Source organism: Salvelinus sp. IW2-2015, unplaced genomic scaffold, assembly GCF_002910315.2.
Source record: "Salvelinus sp. IW2-2015 unplaced genomic scaffold, ASM291031v2 Un_scaffold1623, whole genome shotgun sequence".
Classification (NCBI taxonomy): Eukaryota; Metazoa; Chordata; class Actinopteri; order Salmoniformes; family Salmonidae; genus Salvelinus; species Salvelinus sp. IW2-2015.
In genome coordinates this window covers 70,429-90,966 of record NW_019943041.1, presented here as the reverse complement: position 1 = coordinate 90,966, position 20,538 = coordinate 70,429, and the positions used below count along the sequence as shown (strand labels likewise).

General features: G+C 42.3%; 1 protein-coding gene across 1 annotated transcript; it reads right to left on the bottom strand.

The window, feature by feature from the left end:
• Positions 1-874: 874 nt before the first annotated feature.
• LOC112071484 (acid-sensing ion channel 2) lies at positions 875-15,303 on the bottom strand. Its single transcript, XM_024138935.2, has 8 exons — positions 15,280-15,303; positions 15,037-15,187; positions 13,813-13,869; positions 4,456-4,609; positions 3,722-3,813; positions 2,796-2,875; positions 1,778-1,846; positions 875-1,077 (listed from the first exon to the last, which is right to left on the bottom strand). Exons 1-8 carry the CDS (start codon positions 15,301-15,303, stop codon positions 976-978), a joined length of 729 nt encoding a protein of 242 aa, XP_023994703.2. The 3' UTR covers positions 875-975.
• Between the last annotated feature and the right edge of the window lie 5,235 nt (positions 15,304-20,538).

The following is a 20,538-nucleotide window of genomic DNA, read 5'->3' as shown; positions in this document are numbered from 1 at the left end:
TTAATATGTTGTTAAGAAGCAGCTCAGTACCTTGCCTTCCCTCGGCGTACTAACCTTGTGGTAAATTGATAGGAGTGGAATCAATAGAACGGATGCATTAAACAACAAAATRAATAACCGAACGCAAAACAGTCATTTTGGAATTGATTCTTTAGAATGTTCATGTTTTCCCAATATGAATGCAAATACAGTCCCAACAGCCCTTCCCGTAGATATACAACCTGCCACCTAAGAAAACAGTGCATCAACAMAATGGAACTGCCTTAGATGGATGTGTCATATGAAATATGTTATAGTGAACCATGTTCAATTTATACATTCTATTTCTATAGCTGGCCTCATCTCATAGGCCACGGAGAGAGACAGAGAATGACAGAGAGAGAGAGAAACAGGGCAAATGTACAGTAAAGCACCACTTCAGTCCAGTGTCAGCCAATCAGCATCACCAAAGAGAGAAACCGTCTCCRAGAGGAAGCAGCGCATGCAACTTGGACAGTTCACAGCAACTGTTATGGTACAATGTCTGGCAGCACTGACCGATGGGTGACTAGTGAATACACATGTCTAGGACAGAGATGAGTCCCTTCCCGTTAGGTTTACAGTGTAGTCTGTCTGTCTGTGAACTGGAGAAGACCTATGAGTCAGGTAGATGAGCACGTGAGGGGGAGGGGAGGCGGCTGTCCTCCTCCAGCAGTACAGTAACAGTAACAGTTCCAGTAACAGAGAGCACCAGTAAGTCCAGGTGACAGCTCCTTAATCCCCATTAGTGCTACAGTGACAGTGTGGAGGGGAGGCCCAGCCCAGTCTAGCCCAACCCAGCCACCCTTTCCTCTGACCAGCTACGCATCCTCCCCACCAAAGTCACTATCATTCTGTCCTGGTAGCCTGTGGAAGAGGCTGCTGCTCACTGGCTCCCCGTGTGGTGGTGGCTCACAGTGGCCTTGCCTGGTGTGTGTGTGGAGCTGGGCTGGGGGCTCAGCARGCGATCTCCTCCAGCGTGCCCAGGGTGGTCTGTAGGGGGACGCTCACCGTGTGGCTGATGGCCTCCGAGTGGTTCGCCACCGGGTCACAGGAACTCTGAGGTAGGGTGACACACACATATGCGTGTAGTACACTTATACACATGCACACGTCTACACTGCACCCCACTGCTGGCTTGCCACTGAAGCTAAGCAGGGTTTGTCATGGATGGGAGAYCAGATGCTGCTGGAAGTGGTGTTGGAGGGCCAATAGGAGGCACTCTTTCCTCTGGTMTGAAAAAAGATCCCAATGTCCCAGGGCAGTGATTGGGGACATTACSCTGTGCAGAGTGCCATCTTTAAGATGCGATGTTAAAAGGGTGTCCTGASTCTCTGTGGTCACTAACAATCTTATGGCACTTATCGTAAGAGTAGGGGTGTTAACCCTGGTGTCCTGGCTACATACCCAATCTGGCCCTCATGCCATCATGGACACCTAATCATCCAATTGGCTCATCCATCCTCTCCCCTTTAACTATTCCCCAGGTCGTTGCTGTATGTGAGAATGTGTTCTCATTCAACTYACCTGGTTAATTAAAATTAAAATACACTGAGTGACATTTTGACACGATTCAGTAGGAGAGATCTCATCTCCTTTCTTGTCAATAACTGAGAATTASATTGGGATAGCTGTCTGGCACAGAATAACATAAATCATATTGAGGTTTAGCTGGATGCTAAGCCATAAATACAATATAAAACATTTTCCAAACAGTGTGACAGTCCAGTTTGTCATCTGATTAACCTGATGACCTTACCACGTCCTCTCCGTGGCTCTCCTCCTCGTCGTCTCGGCTCAGTAGGTCCAGCAACTTGTCCTTCACCACCTKACAACATATATATGTAACACACATTATCAGGGTCATAAGGACATACACAGTATCACAAAATGATTCATGAAGTGTGGTTTTTACATGCTGTGGTAACTTATGACCAATTTAGTTTAAGGTGAAYTTTAACTGTTATAATTGGCACCATAAATAATACAGTAGGTGTAGACTTTACCATGAAATGCTTGCTTACGAGCTCTTCCCAACGATGCAGAGTTAAAAAATAATAATAAAAAGAAAACTAGGAATATAAGAGGAATAAAATACACAAGCATGGAGCTATGTACAGGGAGTACCAGAACCGGATCACTGTGCAGGGGTACCAGGTATTTGAGGTAGATATGTACATGAAGGCATGGTAAAGTGACTAGGCATCAGCATATGTAATAATATCTTGACTCAAGGCCAAACGTCACCGAGGCTGTTATTTTAGTGGCGGTCTTTAAAACCAYAGCCAGAGCAGCAGCTCTMTCTGTCTGCGACAAAACACCCCGCACAGGCTCCCCATTAAAACATGAGAAAGGTTTGAAAAGAAATACTTCTCATGTGTATTTCTAAAGCCCAGAGGGCCCAGAATGACTGGTTTGTCCTTGGCAGAGCTCCAAGCAGACCAAAGCAGTAGGAGAGAGAGACCAACGGCTGAGCTGACTTAATGAAAAGACTGATCACGCACCTCAATCACTCAGCCCAGACAGATATATGGCAAGGCTCTTTCGTCTCAACACTTTAAATGTGAATGTGAATATGTGTGTGTGTGATTGGCCTTGAGTCTGTAGAGAAATGTGTGTGTAACCGATTAGACTGGTGTCTCWGATATGAATTGTTATTCATGTTTTAGTTATTATTTCTTCCGCCAAACATAACTGTCTGTGAGAGTGTTTGATAATGCGTTTGTGAGAATGTGTGTGTTTGGAAGTTTCTACATGGTGTGTGTTCTATGTCTGACCTCATAGGCGTAGTCAAATAGCTCCAGGATGGTAAGGATACTGGCCCCGATGAACAGACCCATCTGACCACCTATATCACCTGGAAGATCAACAATACACAGTTAGAGAGAGGAGAGAGAGAGCGAGCGCGCGAGAGAGAGAGCTAGCAAGCACTGGAAACCCAAGAGCTGAACCCTGAAAAGAATCCCCTATGCCAGCTATTGAAAACACTAAACAACTATATTATCCAAACAGACAGGGAAATCAATCAAATTGTTACAGAAATAAAAACCTCTTATTTGACAAATTGGGAAAATTAAACAAAAATACTGAATAAACTAAATTGCTATTTGGCCCTCAAAACAGAATACAAAAACACAGAATATCTCTACTCTGTCAGAGATACAAAACAGAGACAGACCCTGACAAAATACAGGCTCAAGGAACACCAACTGGCTATAGAAAAAGGGAGACACGAAAAGACATGGCTACCCAAAGAAGAGCATCTATGTGGTCACTGCATTACAGGGGAGGTAGAGACAGAGACGCACTTTTTCCTGAGAAATACTCCCAAATAAGATAATCTTTTTCAAGAAAATATCTCAATCAATTCCCAACTTCTGTTCATTTACTAATGACATTATTCTCGGGGAGGGAGAAACCGCACATATTACTGTCAGATACAGTATGTATATGATTGCCATAGCCTGAGGATGATTGTCATAGCCTGACTTCCCATAACCATTAATATATAGTGTAACCATCATCCATGTACATGTTGTTCTTTATTTATCTTATTTTTTATTTAATTAAATGTATCTTAATTTGAATTTTAGAGAGAGAGAGAGTGGAGAGAGAGAGGGGAGACGGAGAGCGAGAGCCAGAGCGAGAGAGAGAGAGAGAGGGGAAGAAGATAGGTAGGTAATAGCTAGATAGTTGACTATACCAAGTAAGCCTGCCACTTCGTAGGCTTTCTTCTGCTCAATGGTCTCATAGTTCAAGGCCTCAAAGAACACATCCAGGACTAGGATGTTATCCCTGAAAGAGAGACATCGATAAGATCAGATAACACTTCAATCATGTTAAAGAGAAGACAATACATTTATCTTGATATTGTCATCCTATTTAACTATCAATCAATGCACTGGTAAGTCATCAGTCATTCTTCAGGCCGTCAGTCTAAATCCATCAGTTTTTTTAAATTGTATTTTTTTTAAAGTTTTATTAACCATCAGTCTTTTCAAAGTTTGTTTATCTTTCTGTCAATGGGGAAATAGACATACAGGGCATACTATACCTACTATATCAATAGTTGTATTATCAATTGCCATAAGTAAGGGTACTTATTCTYCTACACTGAACCATATGTCCCATACGATGTCATTAGTAGAGTAGCATCTCAACTGATGACTGCATCCACTAGAGAATGCCTATTGTTATTATCATCAAAACCACATTATATGATAACATGACGGATCTCTTCAATACCAGGCTTCCAGTTCTCTTTCCCATTAGTCTGAGCGTCAAAGACATCTCAGTGTAATATCTTCACTTTCCACCCACACACTCCTTACTATTACTACATATAATATATGTGATACTGTAGGCTGATGTATATTAGATTTTTCCTTCTAATGCATTCATCTGTTCCTCTGGAGCCTCCTATAGGCAGGTACTTACGTGATGTATTTCTCAGAGCGGTTGAACTTCTTTTCCAGGTAGCGTGCTGAGGTCTTACTGGGGATCTTGACCATGGACAGCTCCTTGTTGTAGCGTGTCATGTTGCATGGTGTCCTACAGATGCAGTTACTACTCTCCAGCATTGACAACTTGGCTACAGTAGAGAAGACAGGGAGACATGAAGGAGAGGATGAAGGGAGGGAKGGAAGAGGGGTAATGGGTGAGGATGGGGAGAGAGAGGAGAGGGAGAGTTGACCTTAGTTTGAGGGCAACTGAGGGTACACACACAAACACACACCCATCTCAACAGCATTCCCTACAGTATATACTTCAGAATGGCCGTGCGTCTTGATGCACTTAGCAGAAATGCCAGAGTCTATTTAACAGTATACATGTTTTACCTGGGACAGTGTACTAAAGACATAATGATGGGAATGTTGATCCTTCTGCTTCCAGGATGATCTATTTGTACATACTGAAGGGGGGTTAGTCTAATTGCTACTGAATTTTTTTTTATGGGGTAGATTTAATATTGCAGATAGATTGTAGCTTCCATCAATAGAATTGTATTTATCATTTCCAATCCCCCATATATTTTTTTTGTAAATGTGTACAGTACCAGTCAAAAGTTTGGACACACCTACTCATTCACGGGTTTTTCTTTATTTTTTACATTGTAGAATAATAGTGAAGACAGCAAAACTATGAAATAACACATATGGAATCATGTATAAACCAAAAAAAGTGTTAAACAAATGAAAATATGATTTTATATATTAGATTCTTCAAAGTAGCCAACCTTTGCCTTGATGACAGCGTTACACACTCTTGGCATTCTCTCAACCACCTTCACCTGGAATGCTTTTCCATTTGCGCTTAGTGGGACTATCATTTGTTTTCAACAGGACAATGACCCCAAACACACCTCCAGGCTTTGACCCTTATAAGGACCCTCTCCTTATAAGAGTCAAATTGCCCTTACACAGCCTGGAGGTGTGTTTGGGGTCATTGTCCTGTTGAAAACAAATGATAGTGCTACATCAGATGACCTGGCCTCCACAATCACCCGACCTCAACCCAATTGAGATGGTTTGGGATGAGTTGGACCGCAGAGTGAAGGAAAAGCTTCCAACAAGTGCTCAGCATATGTGGGAACTCCTTCAAGAGTGTTGGAAAAGCATTCCTCATGAAGCTGGTTGAGAGAATGCCAAGAGTGTGCAAAGCTGTCATCAAGGCAAAGGGTGGCTACTTTGAAGAATCTCAAATATAAAATATATTTTGATTTGTTAAACACTTTTTTGGTTACTACATGGTTCCATATGTGTTATTTCATAGTTTTGATGTCTTCACTATTATTCTATAATTTGGAAAATATTAACAATAAAGAAAAACACTTGATTGAGTAGGTGTGCCCAAACTTTTAACTGGTACTGTACATACACACACACACACATAAATACATACATTTACCTTTAAAAATATATTTCCTTTATTATTTTCCACTAACCCTACCACCCCTCCCCTAATTGGAGTAAACTAACGAACAACAACACTTAGGCTTTTAATTCCGGCTTATACACACTATAGACCTTTTACGGACACAATCTATTTTACAATAGTTATATTACGTTTGTTTTTAGTCCTGTCCTTCCTCTACCCTCAATCTCTCCAAGGGAAGCACAGCCGAGAGCTGCCCAGTGACACGAGCCTACCAGACGAGCTAAACTACTTCTATGCTTGCTTCGAGGCAAATGACACTGAAACATGCATGAGAGCACCAGCTGTTCTGGAAGACTGTGTGATCACGTTCTCCGCAGCCAATGTGAGTAAGACCTTTAAAAAAGTCAACATTCACAAGGCTGCAGGGCCAGACGGATTACCAGAATGTGTATTGCGAGCATGCGCTGACCAATTGGCAAGAGTCTTCACTGACATGTTCAACCTCTCCCTGACCAAGTCTGTAATACCAACATGTTTCAAGCAGACCACCATAGTCCCTGTGCACAAGAACACTAAGGTAACCTGCTTAAATGACTACCAACCCGTAGCACCCACGTCTGTAGCCATGAAGTGCTTTGAAAGGCTGGTCATGGCTCACATCAACACTATTATCCCAGAAACCCTAGACCCACTCCAATTTGTATACTGCCCCAACAGATCCACAGATGATGCAATCTCTATTGCACTCCAAACTGCCCGTTCCCACCTCGACAAAAGGAACACCTATGTGAGAATGCTGTTCATTAACTACAGCTCAGGGTTCAACACCATAGTGCCCTCAAAGATCATCACTAAGCTAAGGACCCTGGGACTAAACACCTCCCTCTGCAACTGGATCCTGGACTTCCTGACGGGCCGTCCCCAGGTGGTAAGTGTATGTAACAACACATCCGCCACGCTGATCCTCAACACAGGGGCCACTCAGGGCTGCGTGCTCAGCCCCCTCCTGTACTCCCTGTTCACTCTTGACTGCACGGCGAGGCACGACTCCAACACCATCATTAAGTTTGCAGATGACACAACAGTTGTAGGCCTGATCACCGACAACGACGAGACAGCCTATAGGAAGGAGGTCAGAGACCTGGCCATGTGGGGCCAGGACAACAACCTCTCCCTCAACGTGATCAAGACAAAGGAGATAATTGTGGACTACAGGAAAAAGAGGGCCGAGCACGCCACCATTCTCATTGACGGGGCTGTAGTGGAGCAGGTTGAAAGCTTCAAGTTCCTTAGTGTCCACATCACCAACAAACTAACATGGTCCAAGCACACCAAGACAGTCGTGAAGAGGGCACAACAAAACCTCTGGAGACTGAAAAGATTTGGCATGGGTCCTCAGATCCTTAAAAGGTTCTACAGCTGCACCATTGAGAGCATCTTGACTGGTTGCATCACTGCCTGGTATGGTAACTGCCCGGCCTCCGACCGGAAGGCACTACAGAGGGTAGTGCATAGGGTCCAGCCATCCAGGACCTCTATACCAGGCGGTGTCAGAAGAAGACTCCAGCCACTCTAGTCATAGACTGTTCTCTCTGCTACCGCACGGCAAGCAGTACCGGAGCACCAAGTCTAGGTCCAAGAGGCTTCTAAACAGCTTCTACCCCCAAACCATAAGACTCCTGAACATCTAATCAAATGGCTACCCAGACTATTTACACTGTTGCTACTCTCTGTTGTTATCATCTATGCAAAGTCACTTTAATAACTCTACCTACATGTACATATTACCTTGACTAATTGGTGCCCCCGCACATTGACTCTGTACCGGTACGCCCCTGTATATATTCTCGCTATTGTTATTTTACTGCTGTTCTTTAATTACTTGTTACTTTTATTTCTTACTCTTATTCGTATTTTTTTATTTAAAAAAATATACATTTTTAATATTTTTAATATATCAAAAAAAAAATACAAATGATTGACTGCATTGTTAGTTGTGGCTCGTAAGTAAGCATTTCACTGTTGTGGTATTCGGCGCATGTGACTAATACAAATTTGATTTGATCTATCTTCTAATGTTCATCCAGTTTGATTTCTATTTGCCATATATTTTTAACTGTGCTGTTTCACAAAAGTTCTGAACCTATATACATTTTACAGACACAGCATATTTTACATTTGTTATCTTGTTGTTATTAGTCCCACCCTTCAGCTCCATTCAACCCCTCCCATCTATCTCTTCACACCATCTATATTGGATTTCCATTTGCCATTTCTTTTTCCACTGTGCTGTGATGCTTCACAAAAGTTCTGAACCTTTCTATTCTCATAGTTTCTACCGATTGTAAATGAACTATTACCCTCAACAACTGTGGACACTGTAAATGCCCTCATGAAATACACAGGAATGTTTTATGAATTTTCCAGACATTTCTATCCATTCCTGGAAGTATAAAAATACTAGTCTAATCTGTCTGGTCCTATCCAAATCAATTTCCTCTGACAATAACCAGTCTCACTCACATTCTCAACACATTCTAGCCTGCTGCTATGTTCCCTTAATGCATAAAAATATCAAATCTGATCTCCCAACCCTAATCCCTCACTGTGACAATAGTATGGCAGTCTCCCCAGCTCGCCCTGGGCAGGGCGGAGTCTCCCTTGGATTACTAATATCCTTCAGGGCCAAGTGGTCACGTAATTGCAACAGGAAATTCAATATGGCACCTCAGTCGCTTTTCATTCTCATTCAAATAAGGGGTTATTGGATCCGGGTAGCAGTGTGCATTCATAACCCTGATTTACACACTCTCTCCCTCTTTCTATTTCTCTCTCTCCCCACATCACAATCTTACTCTCTTTCCACTTTTTCCCTACCTCTCTCTCTATTTCCTTCGCTCTCTCTCCCTCTATCGTTCTGTCTTTCTCTCTCTATTTCCCTCTCTCTATCCACCGTCTCATCTCTGTCAAAAACAATTATTCTAACCAAATCATCTGCTTTATTTCATATTTCCAAGCTTATTAAGAAATTGTGTTTTTAATTTAACTTAACACTCTCCATTACGCTGTCTTTGGCTGTGAACAGAATGTTATATTTAAGCTAGCAGTTGTTCAACCCGGAGACAAGCTAATCCTTTTATTGTAGGTTTGGTTTAAAACCATTATGTGAGATGAGAGGATCTTCTGTCATTCATCCTGCAATGAAACCGCATTTCTAAAACGATTACGYTAGTAATGTGATTGTATGATCACGTTACTGTGGGCAATGCTATCCAAGTCRACATTTCACAGGACAMCAACTGTCTGTGTTTTCCTCAGTGTGTATAATTAGGCACAGAGAAGATTTCTGTGTTCCTCTGTAATCTAGTCACAGGACCCTTCAGTGAGAACAGATGCAGCTGTCTTCCATTAAAACAGCAGCCACACTGTTTCTGTCTCCCAAACTTCCTGACTGACACGTTGGTTTAAAAAAAGAACAACTTCAAACTTTACTAAGTGAAAACGGTGCGGTGGGTATATCAAATTGGTTCACAGTCGAACTAGGAACTGATTTGCATAGAATTATTGGGTCTGTGTGTTTGGATGGAATAAGCACAGCCATTTCAAATTTCAGGAGGAGCGAGAGGGAGCGAGAGGGAGCTGGCCAGGCTGGACCAAGCACAAGAGGGTACTCTAGCTCTCCACAGTCCCAGTATAGCATACCTTCATATCCTCTTTATTTGAGACACATTGCCTAATTACAGTGGACGAGCCAGGGAAAGTGAGAATAAAAAGTTAATATCCCAGTTTTACAGTTCAATATAGATGGGCTTAGGCACAAAATGAGATCCTACTGTATGTGAATGATCCTACTGTATGTGAGTGATCCTACTGTATGTGAATGATCCTACTGTATGTGAATGATTCTACTGTATGTGAATGCATACAGCTTCCCCTCCTCTCAACACACACAGATATACACAGATTCCTTATTTGTAATATATACAGTACAGTATGAAAGTAAAATGAACCGAGGGAGGCTTCTAGACCTGGCTTTTCTAGAGGAAGAAAAACACAGCTGAGTAAATACTAATCCTATATACCAGGGCCAACCAGCACAACGAGAGAACCTCTGTTTTCTCTATAAATGATCAATAATACATGTGTGCTAACTAATACAGAATGTGTCAAATCTTTTAGGAATTGATAAGACACAGTGTTGACACAATGTACCTATGCCTTTCCTTCATGCTATCTTTATGTCCCCTAGCCCATGGAGAAACAGGAATGCTATGATGTCAAATGATTTCTGCCGAATCAAACCAAACAGCAAAAACAAGAGGAGGCGTGAGAGAGAGGAGGAGGGAGGTGTTGCACTCCCGGTAAGTATTCTATTAATACGAAGCACTGCAGCAACGCATAATATTTTACCACGAACACTACTCTTTTGTCCAYTTGAGACTACGAGTTTCCTGGGGARGTTGTRAAGCACCGGGGAAGCTGTGAAGTGCGCTGTACAGCCTGCACTCTAGCCTGTTGTGTGATTGTGTTTATGAGTCTGTTATTAAAGAATGTGAAACCATGTTGTTGTTGTTAACTATTGCCTGATTCTGTTCATGAGTCTGTTATTAAATATGTATGTTTACCGCTTTTCATTAAATCATGTATGGCTATTGTATTTGTTCATATGGGCAGAATACTGTATAGCAGGGCTCCCCAACTGGCGGCCATGGGCAAAATTTGGCCACGCAATTTTTTTAATGTATTTTTATTGTTGGACATGAAAGACTGTAAAAACACCAGGAAATAAGCTCCAAGTGATTTTAATTTAAGAAATCTGTTCCAAAGTAGTCCCATGCGTAATAGAGAGACACATCGTATACAAATGTAAGCAAGGTTTGAAATGAAACATATTTGTTTGGGCATATTGCGGTCAATTTGCAATCTACAAATTATTTGTAATTATGTTCCGGCCCCCAAACCATCCGCTCAAGAAAAAAATCTAGTTGATGATCCCTGTTGTATAGGCTATATTGCCTACAGAAATTGGTTCAGTTATAGCCTAAAATAAATGTGTTCATATGGGTAGAATATTGTTTATTAGGTACACCATCCCGTTCACAAAATTGGTTCACTCCTACAGACAGTGAGTCATGTGGTATCAAGGATATTGGCTGGTAGCGTTGGTGTAAACGTCTGGGGAATGTTTTCCTGGTACACATTAGGTCCCTTGATACCAATTGAGCAACGGTTCCATTCCTCAAAGAATTCAGGCTGTTCTGTAGGCAAAGGTGGGTCCGACCCGGTACTAGATGGATGTACCTAATAAACTGACCACTGAGTGGATATCAATTCATTCATATGGTTATATAAAGGCTGAAGGCTAAAAACAGCCTATACTATATCTAGACCTATATCTAGTTTCTACAATCTATTTTCATTTTAAATCATGGCTTTTGGTTTTCTCTAGTTTTTACACCATCCACTAACACCAACCATTTACTATAAAACATTTATTTATCAACAAAAAAGCTTAGCAAAATACAAAAAATGATGGGGCAAAAATAAGTAGGCCTAAAATATTTTTTTCAAATAACCAAAAAAATACAAGTTCACAAATCATCCAAGAATGTGCTTAGTGTTCTGGTCTCATAAGGTTTTTGGAGTCATTGAAAGGGTTGAACTTGAAGAAGTGTCCAAGTAGACTAGGTGCTCATTTCTCTCAGATGGACTTTGGAGTATTCACAACTGCTACTTGAAAGTGTAGGGAACGCTCTTCAGGTAAGACTCCACCCGTTGAGTCGTGGTGTAGGCTACTTCTCAACCAGCGACTTCAGATCCTTCTGTTGCTTATGGTAGCAGGGTCTTTGCCATGTCGGTGGAATGCCAGCAAGTTGCTGCTCCCTTCTCATTTCACCTCCTTGCTGCTGTCGTTGCAATGTCTCGATGAACTTCCAAATGGTGGGGTGGGTAGCGCCAAGATTCAACAAAAAAGTTCAATGCCAGCTCTCCACTCCATTGTTGGTCTTTGCCAAGTCTTGCAGGACAGCATCGTAGCAGCACCAAAATAAATATAAATATATTTGGCCTTGGGCATGATGTCCTTAATAGTAAGAAAAATTATAATAAAGCTATTATTATGTTAAACAAGCCATACATCTGGGAAACATTGGCTTTCTTCCAATGAGTCCGACTTTCTCCCCAACCCATGTTGACTGAAAGTATGTGAGGGGGTCCTCCAGTTGATGTTCCGGGCACTGAAAGAACCAGGTATCCAGACACTGTAACCTCATCATTCAGGGTTATGCGACGTCGGCATTTCAAAAGTGTGATATTCGGTGCACTTCCAGAAGGACTTATTTACTGTCTGTCGTTCCTGTCTGTAGGGGTAGCCTTCATGCAGCAGGATATTTTTTCCACGCACCGAGGATAAACTCGGGTTCCACTGTAGCTTTCTCTGACCTCCTCTAAGAATAAGGAATGAGGAGGGTAGCGGTGCAAGATCTTTTTAAGCAGAATATTTGGATTATTAGCATATGAACGACATGCAATTCGATTGCTGGACTATCGAAGCCATCCATCCAACACATTTATTCAGATCCGGCAGTTCAAAGAGGAGAGTTTCAAAGGTAATCAATTAGGCCTAGTTATTGTTCATGAGCAGCATACATTTGCATTCATTCTCTTAAATCTCTTAAAATAGCTTATACTCTTCTTGTGCAATGTATAGCCTACTGCACTATAATGCAAGCCGACATCTACCGCAGATGTATTTTTTAAACATGACTTAAAAAACTTAAGCCTATGCAACATTAACCAATTAAAACTGTTCTGTAGCAATGAGGTTTGTGCTGTAGGCTATAGCTGTAGGCCAAAATGCAGTGATACATTATCACTGCATTTTGGCTATGCTTGAATTGCCCTGCCAATTTTGAAATTATATGCAACATATACTGTATATATGTTTTTACTGGACTGATGGCCAGCATCTGATAGTCAGTCTGAGGGGAGGGAGGGAGCAGCGGTGAGGCTGCCTCTCATTTGACTCAACAATACCGTCCCTCCGCTCTCCCTCCCTTAGCTGATGGAAAAACTAMATTCACACTGCATTATTTATGCMTCATGCACCAATTCATGTTGTTACTCCTATGACCAGAGAAAGTGAAATATTCCCAGATATTAAATAAGACACAAGCTGCTAATAATAACAAGGCAAGCTTATCGGAACACTTTGCTATGCTCATCTATTGCAGATGCAGTGCTGGTTATAGCGTGAGTGGAAGTAGGGAGAACGTACATTTTATGGCTCATAAAAATGTTGAACAAAGTGTTGACAGTGCTGGATAACAACTTAAACATGTAATGTACTTACTCATAAAAACAGACTTATAGGTGCACTTGATTTGCTCTCTGGGCCTGCTGGGTAGGTGGAGTTCTACCTTCAGAATCATGAAATGATTAAAAATGTGGACGCTTTGCCTTCCCGGAGCTAGGGCTGCTGAATCAACTGCATCTACCGCCAACAGCGAGAAACAAATAAAAAAATAGGAACGAAGGCTTTATTGTTGGGTTTTTTACAGAAATGTTTGGTGATAGACTAGGAATGCCTTGGAGGTCGACCAGTTGATCGCGATCAACCGGTTGGTGATCACTGCTATAGCCTAAATAAATGTATTTTAGGCCATATAAAGAACAGCTATGCATGATTTAATGAAAAGCAGCAAACAGACACAACATTTGTTCACATTCTTTAATTTAAGACTCAGAAACAGAAACAGGCAATAGGCGATACAGCTGGCTTCACAGTTTTCCTGCCAAATAGGCCTACAAAGAAACTTGACGATGTTGAATGCGCGAGGGGGTCTGTGCGCTGCGTAGTACCTTGACAAAAAGACATGTAAGCGTGTGCGTTTGTGTGCATTCATATTGTGGACTTACCAAGGGCAGGCTCGGCACAGTCTTTGTACTGTTCAGGGGTACAGAATGGAGAATCACCTAGAAGGACAGAAGGAGCACAGAAGGATGGGAAGGAAAGTTCAGATTCTGTGGAATATGGTTACAAAGCTTTCAGTGATTTACTAATGTTACCGGAATCTTCAGTAATTTGGAGTACTTAACAGAAAATCTATGGCAATCTATCAGAACTTTGGTAATTTAAACTTGAATAACACAAATCTGTGTCCATATTGTCCGTGAGTTTCTAGTAGCTAGACCATATGGGTCAAGAGAAAATAGACTAATTAATGAAAAAAGCATATAAACATCTAAGCATTATTTTCAATTAACTCTGCAACTCTTCCAACTATTGACTTTTCTTCACAACTGCCACCAATTTGACACCAAAACATTGACAGCAAATACATATTGACATACTCAAATAAATTAAAGTGTGTAAGAAAATGATAAAGGATATTATGATGAAACTCTCATATTAAACACCAATGGTATTCCCTAAGTTGATGGTTTATATTTATGATATTGTTTTACAGCTTTGTCATATTTATTTGTTTTTGTTGATATTTTAATGATGTGATATTGTCCACATATTGTCCATTTTAATGATGTGATATATTCTGCATGTGATACGGCCACACAGAGGGCCATAGATAACACCTGGGACCATCTGGAGTACCCACAAGGGCCAATAGATGTTTTATGATAGATTACACAAAATCCTTGAAAGACACCAACATTCTGATAGTTTAATGGTAAACTGTGAACGTTTCCAGTAATATACCCTCCCTTTGCAACCCTACTGTGGAAGCAGTCAAGGAGACTCACAACATGCAAACATCTACCACACCTAAAGAGAGTGTGAGAGAGAAATAGAGCTTTGTGTGGAGCAAGGTGATAGACAAGCCTTGGAGCAGAAAGCTTTAATACACCAACACAAATCTTGACCTTACACCTTACAGCTCTTTGACATTTTCAAACCCACCACAGACTTTAGATTACTTTATCAACCACAACAACTACTGTAACTCCTTTATCAAACTTTCCTCACCTTGTTCTATGTCTTCAAATAGTCCTTGATGAAAAAACATGGCACATAGCCCAAACTATTGTTTTTCTTTTGCCCATGGCCCAGACAATTCTATATTACAGACTCTATCCACATGTTTTGTTTAGTGTGAAAAGGGGAAAGAAAGTGTGTGCTCTTACCGGGCATGTGCACCATCCTGCAGTTACAGTTTTCCACRATGTAGCGTGTCTCACAGTCGATCCTGCAAGCTGTCACACTATAGACCTGGAAGAAGCCAGAGTCTAGGGCCTTGGACTCACACTCYCCCCACGGAGGAGGCAGGTAGGTCAGCTACAACACAGGAGAGACACAGTGGGGGGATTGAGCAGAGAGACAGAGAGAGAGAGAGTGACAGGGAAAAACACTCAGCTGAAGTCTAAAACTCCCATAGACACATAGGAGGTCATGGTGTTATTGTGATTTAGAGCCATCAGAGAGAGGTTCCAAAAGGCCCTCTAGAACACAGCAGGCTAGATGACAGAGGAACAAATGGAAGGTCTGGCCAACAGACTGGTCTGAGTGGGACACATTCACAGATACAGTCTCTCGCTGTGAAAACAGGTTCCAAGAACACAAAAGCTCCAAATGTTCCCCCATTTCGCCCCCACCCCATCCCCATGGCTCTGGAGTCGGGAACAGCAGACGAGGAAAGAGGGACACCAGGAGGAGCTGTGTGAGCGCCCATCTGCCCTGCACGCAGGCGGCCCTCTCCAGCCGCTCCGCTACTCTCCGTTCAGCATCCATCACCCAGCGCCCCCTGCATTGTGGGAGATGCAGTTTCCTCAGCCAAATACCAGTTCTTGGAYCAAAATAATCCTTATCCTGCCAGGTCAGATTTGGCTGTGGAATGTCTGTTAGCACAGATAACATTGTAGAAGAATCCCTCCAATCAGAGACTGATACTGTATCCATGCATCCAGATTAGTTTGCTGTTGTTAACTCGAACACAGAATTCCCTCGATATCAGCAAGCGAGACGTTGATTTTCAAATCAAATCAAAGTTTATTTGTCACGTGCGCCGAATACAACAGGTGTAGACCTTACAGTGAAATGCTTTCTTACAGGCTCTAACCAATAGTGCAAAAAAGGTGTTAGGTGAACAATAGGTAAGTAAAGAAATAAAATAACAGTAAAAAGACAGGCTATATACCTGTCTCTTATACACATCTAGATGTGTATAAGAGACAGGTACATGAATGTATAGTTAAAGTGACTATGCATATATGATAAACAGAGAGTAGCAGCAGCGTAAAAAGAGGGTTTGGGGGGGTTGGGGGGGCACACAATGCAAATAGTCCGGGTAGCCATTTGATTACCTGTTCAGGAGTCTTATGGCTTGGGGGTAAAAACTGTTGAGAAGCCTTTTTGTCCTAGACTTGGCACTCCAGTACCGCTTGCCATGCGATAGTAGAGAGAACAGTCTATGACTGGGGTGGCTGGGGTCTTTGACAATTTTTTGGGCCTTCCTCTGAGATCGCCTGGTGTAGAGGTCCTGGATGGCAGGCAGCTTAGCCCCAGTGATGTACTGGGCCGTACGCACTACCCTCTGTAGTGCCTTGCGGTCAGAGGCCAAGCAATTGCCGTACCAGGCAGTGATGCAACCAGTCAGGATGCTCTCGATGTTGCAGCTGTAAAACCTTTTGAGGATCTCAGGACCCATGCCAAATCTTTTTAGTTTCCTGAGAAGGAATAGGCTTTGTCGTGCCCTCTTCACGACTGTCTTGGTGTGTTTGGACTATTCTAGTTTGTTGTTGATGTGGACACCGAGGAACTTGAAGCTCTCAACCTGCTCCACTACAGCTCGATTGAAACACGACTAATGAAGCCAACAAATCAAAACATTTCAAACTAGCCCTGGCCTCACTCATATACTGTAGGTCTGGCCACGCTCCTATAGGTCTCCATTCACAATTAAAACGTCAGCTCTGGCTGATGTATAACACTATTATCCTGCTGTAATCAAATATCTAATCATCTGAGTAGATAGATGTCAGCGCCCACTATGGGGTGATCTGATGACCTGATTAAATACACTCCAATGACGGCCAGGACCCTCTCTGCCCCTCCCCACACATTATTCATCAATGACCACACACTCTGCCATTGGGATGCACGTCAGCAATTAGAAAGCATATTAGAAACTGATCAAAACTAAAATGCAACAGTTGAATCAACAAGGGGCATAATTAAAGTTGTCGACTCAAGATTTGGAATTAGGCTTTGGGAGCTCTACATGGATTTGCTAACTTTGGGGATTTTGTTGAAAATTGGAGCTGTGAGTTTGGAGTTTTATTAACGAACCAGTASAGTATAGTATATCAGTTCATCCCTCTCCCATGGACACTAGGTTGYCAAGACCAAAAATACATTACTGAGACCCATCCAGAAGAGAGAGGCTCAGGGTCTKTAATGGAACTGTAATTTACAGACAYRGGAATGCCCTTGTGACTTCTGTGGAAAGCATAGCAAAGAACACTTTAATATTTGAAACTCCCTTATACTTAAAATAATGACAAAATACAGAGGGTTATCAAAGAACACAGGCAATCTAGTGTGTGTGTGTGTGTGTGTGTGTGTGTGTGTGTGTCTGTGTTCATGCATTATTAAGTGCCTATAGTGGCTGTGTTCTTTGGCTTCTGTGCACTTATTTTTTTGATGAAGTGGCTTTTATCTGGAAGTAATAATACGAGTTCATTTGAGTGCATGACTTCAGCTCCGCCTCACTATTGAGCTGTCTGGTTGGATCTGATTACAATCGCACACCAATGACCACAGGCAGCCATTGTASTTTTACAAAGTCCCCACAGTACTGCTAATCATTAARACATATCGGCTATATTCAGCCTGATTATAAGCATGGTCATCACATGGCGTCTCACAAGATGTCCTCGGGTTGGCTCTRTCAGGAACTAAAGTTGTGSCACGCTGCAGGAACACAACAAGGGCCAAGCCACAGTAGGAAGTCTGGGGAATCTTTGAATTCAAAGTGCAAAGTGGAGTTAATTAGCTGGTGTCTAAATCTACTGCGTTTCCCACTGTGCTGGTGCAATGGGGAGGATGAAGGATGATGATGTTGTGCCAGTCAGTCACACAGAGCCAGTCACACAGACAGAGCTGAGCTGGAGCTGAGACTGCTGGGAGCTCTACGGCCCAGGGGGCCTGCCTGCCTGCCTGCCTGCCTGCCTGCCTGCCTGCCTGCCTGCCTTCCGCTGTACAGTAGACCTTCTCTGGATGCTTATCGCTGGCAGACTTGTTCTTTCTTTTTCCTCCTCTCATCTTCTTCAGGACGTGTGTTGTTTTTCAAACTTCTGGAAATGACTGAACATGTTTTGGATCTTCCTTCTTCATTCCCTTTTTTAAATGATGGGAGTTATACAGTTTATTATAGTTTATTGTACAGTTTCTTCTTTATATGTACAGTGCATTCAGAAAGTATTCATACCCCTTGACTTATTTCAGATTTTGTTGTGTTACAGCCTGAATTCAAAATGGATTCAATAGATTTTTTCTCTCACTGATCTACACACAATACCCCATAGTGACAAAATGAAAATGTTTTTTGACATTTTTGCAAATGTATTGAAAATGGGATGCATAAATATCAATTTACATAAGTATTCACACCACTGAGTCAATACTTTGTAGAAGCACCTTTGGCAGTGATTACAGCTGTGAGTCTTTCAGGGTAAGTTTATAAGAGCTTTCCACACCTCAATTGTGCAACATTTCTCCACTATTCTTTTCAAAATTCTCCAAGCTCTGTCATTTCGGTTGTTGATCATATAGACAATTATTTTCAGGTCTTTCCAAAGATTTTCAAGCAGATTTAAGTCACAACTGTAAAACTCCTGAGATTATTTAGGCATACCATAACAAAGGGGTTGAATACTTATTGACTCGACATTTCAGCTTCTCATTTTCAATTTGTACAAATTTCAAAAAACATAATTTCACTTTGAAATTATGAGGTATTGTGTGTTGGCCAGTGACACAAAATCTCAATATGAATCCATTTTAAATTCAGGCTGTAACACAACAAAATGTGGAAAAATCAAGGGATGGGAATACTTTCTGAAGGTACTGTATAGGTTTTCTGCTTTATCAGTCCATGGTTGTGGACTACAGGAAAAGGAGGACCGAGCATGCCTCCATTCTCATCGATGGGGCTGTAGTGGAGCAGGTTGAGAGTTCCTTGGCGTCCACATCAACAACAAACTAACATGGTCCAAGCACACCAAGACAGTCGCAAAGAGGGCACGACAAAACCTATTCCCCCTCAGGAGATTGAAAAGATTTGGCATGGGTCCTTAGATCTTTAGGTTTTACAGGTGCACCATCGAGAGCATCCTGACGGGTTGCATCACTGCCTGGTATGGCAACTGCTTGGCCTCCGACCGCAAGGCACTACAGAGGATAGTGCGTATGGCTCAGTACATCACCGGGGCCAAGCTTCCTGCCATCCAGGACCTCTATACCAGGTGGTGTCAGAGGAAGGCCCTAAAAATTGTCAAAGACTCCGGCCACCCTAGTCATAGACTGTTCTCTCTGCTACCGCACGTGCAAGCGGTACCAGAGCGCCAAGTCTAGGTCCAAGAGGTTTCTAAACAGCTTCTATCCCCAAGCCATAAGACAGCTAATCAAATGGCTACCCAGACTATTTGCATCCCCTCCTCTTCTATGCTGCTGCTACTCTCTGTTATTATCTATGCATATGTAACGGATGTGAAATGGCTAGCTAGTTAGCGGGTACGCGCTAGTAGCGTTTCAATCAGTTACGTCACTTCCTCTGAGACTTAAGTAGGGTTTCCCCTTGCTCTGCAAGGGCCGCGGCTTTTGTGGAGCGATGGGTAACGACGCTTCGTGGGTGTCAGTTGTTGATGTGTGCAGAGGGTCCCTGGTTCGCGCCCGTGTCGGGGCGAGGGGACGGTTTAAAGTTATACTGTTACACATAGTCACTTTAATAACACTACCAACATGTACATATTACCTCAATTACCTCGACACCGGTGCCCCCGCACATTGACTCTGTACCGGTACCCCAGTTATTTACTGCTGCTCTTTAATTATTTGTTATTCTTATCTCTTACTTTTTTTGTAGGTATTTTCTTAAAACTGCTATGTTGGTTAAGGGCTTGTAGGTAAGCATTTCACTGTAAGGTCTACACCGGCTGTATTCGGCGCATGTGACAAATAAAATGTGATTTTGATTTGATTTTAATTGCAGAACAATTAAATGCTGGAGACATAAGCAATTTGAAGTATGAGGAAAAATAGATGAATAGTGACAGGAATCTGTCAGCTAAGACAAGGGCAATCCAGCCAACTCCCTGTGGCAACTTAGATAAAAACATCTCCAGGGTCAGAGAAGGAGAGTGGGAGAGAAGACAGGAGAGAGAGAGACAGAGAGAGAGAGACTGTCATGTTTTGTCTGTGATCATCATGTCTTGTCCCTGTGCTTCCCTCTGCTGGTCTTATTAGGTTCTTTCCCTCTTTCTCTCTCTCTCTCTCCTCCTCCCTCTCTCCCTCTCCCGCTCTCTCTCTCTATCGTTCCGTTCCTGCTCCCAGCTGTTTCTCATTCTCCTAACGACCTCATTTACTCTTTCACACCTGTCCCCTATTTTGCCCTCTGATTAGAGTCCCTA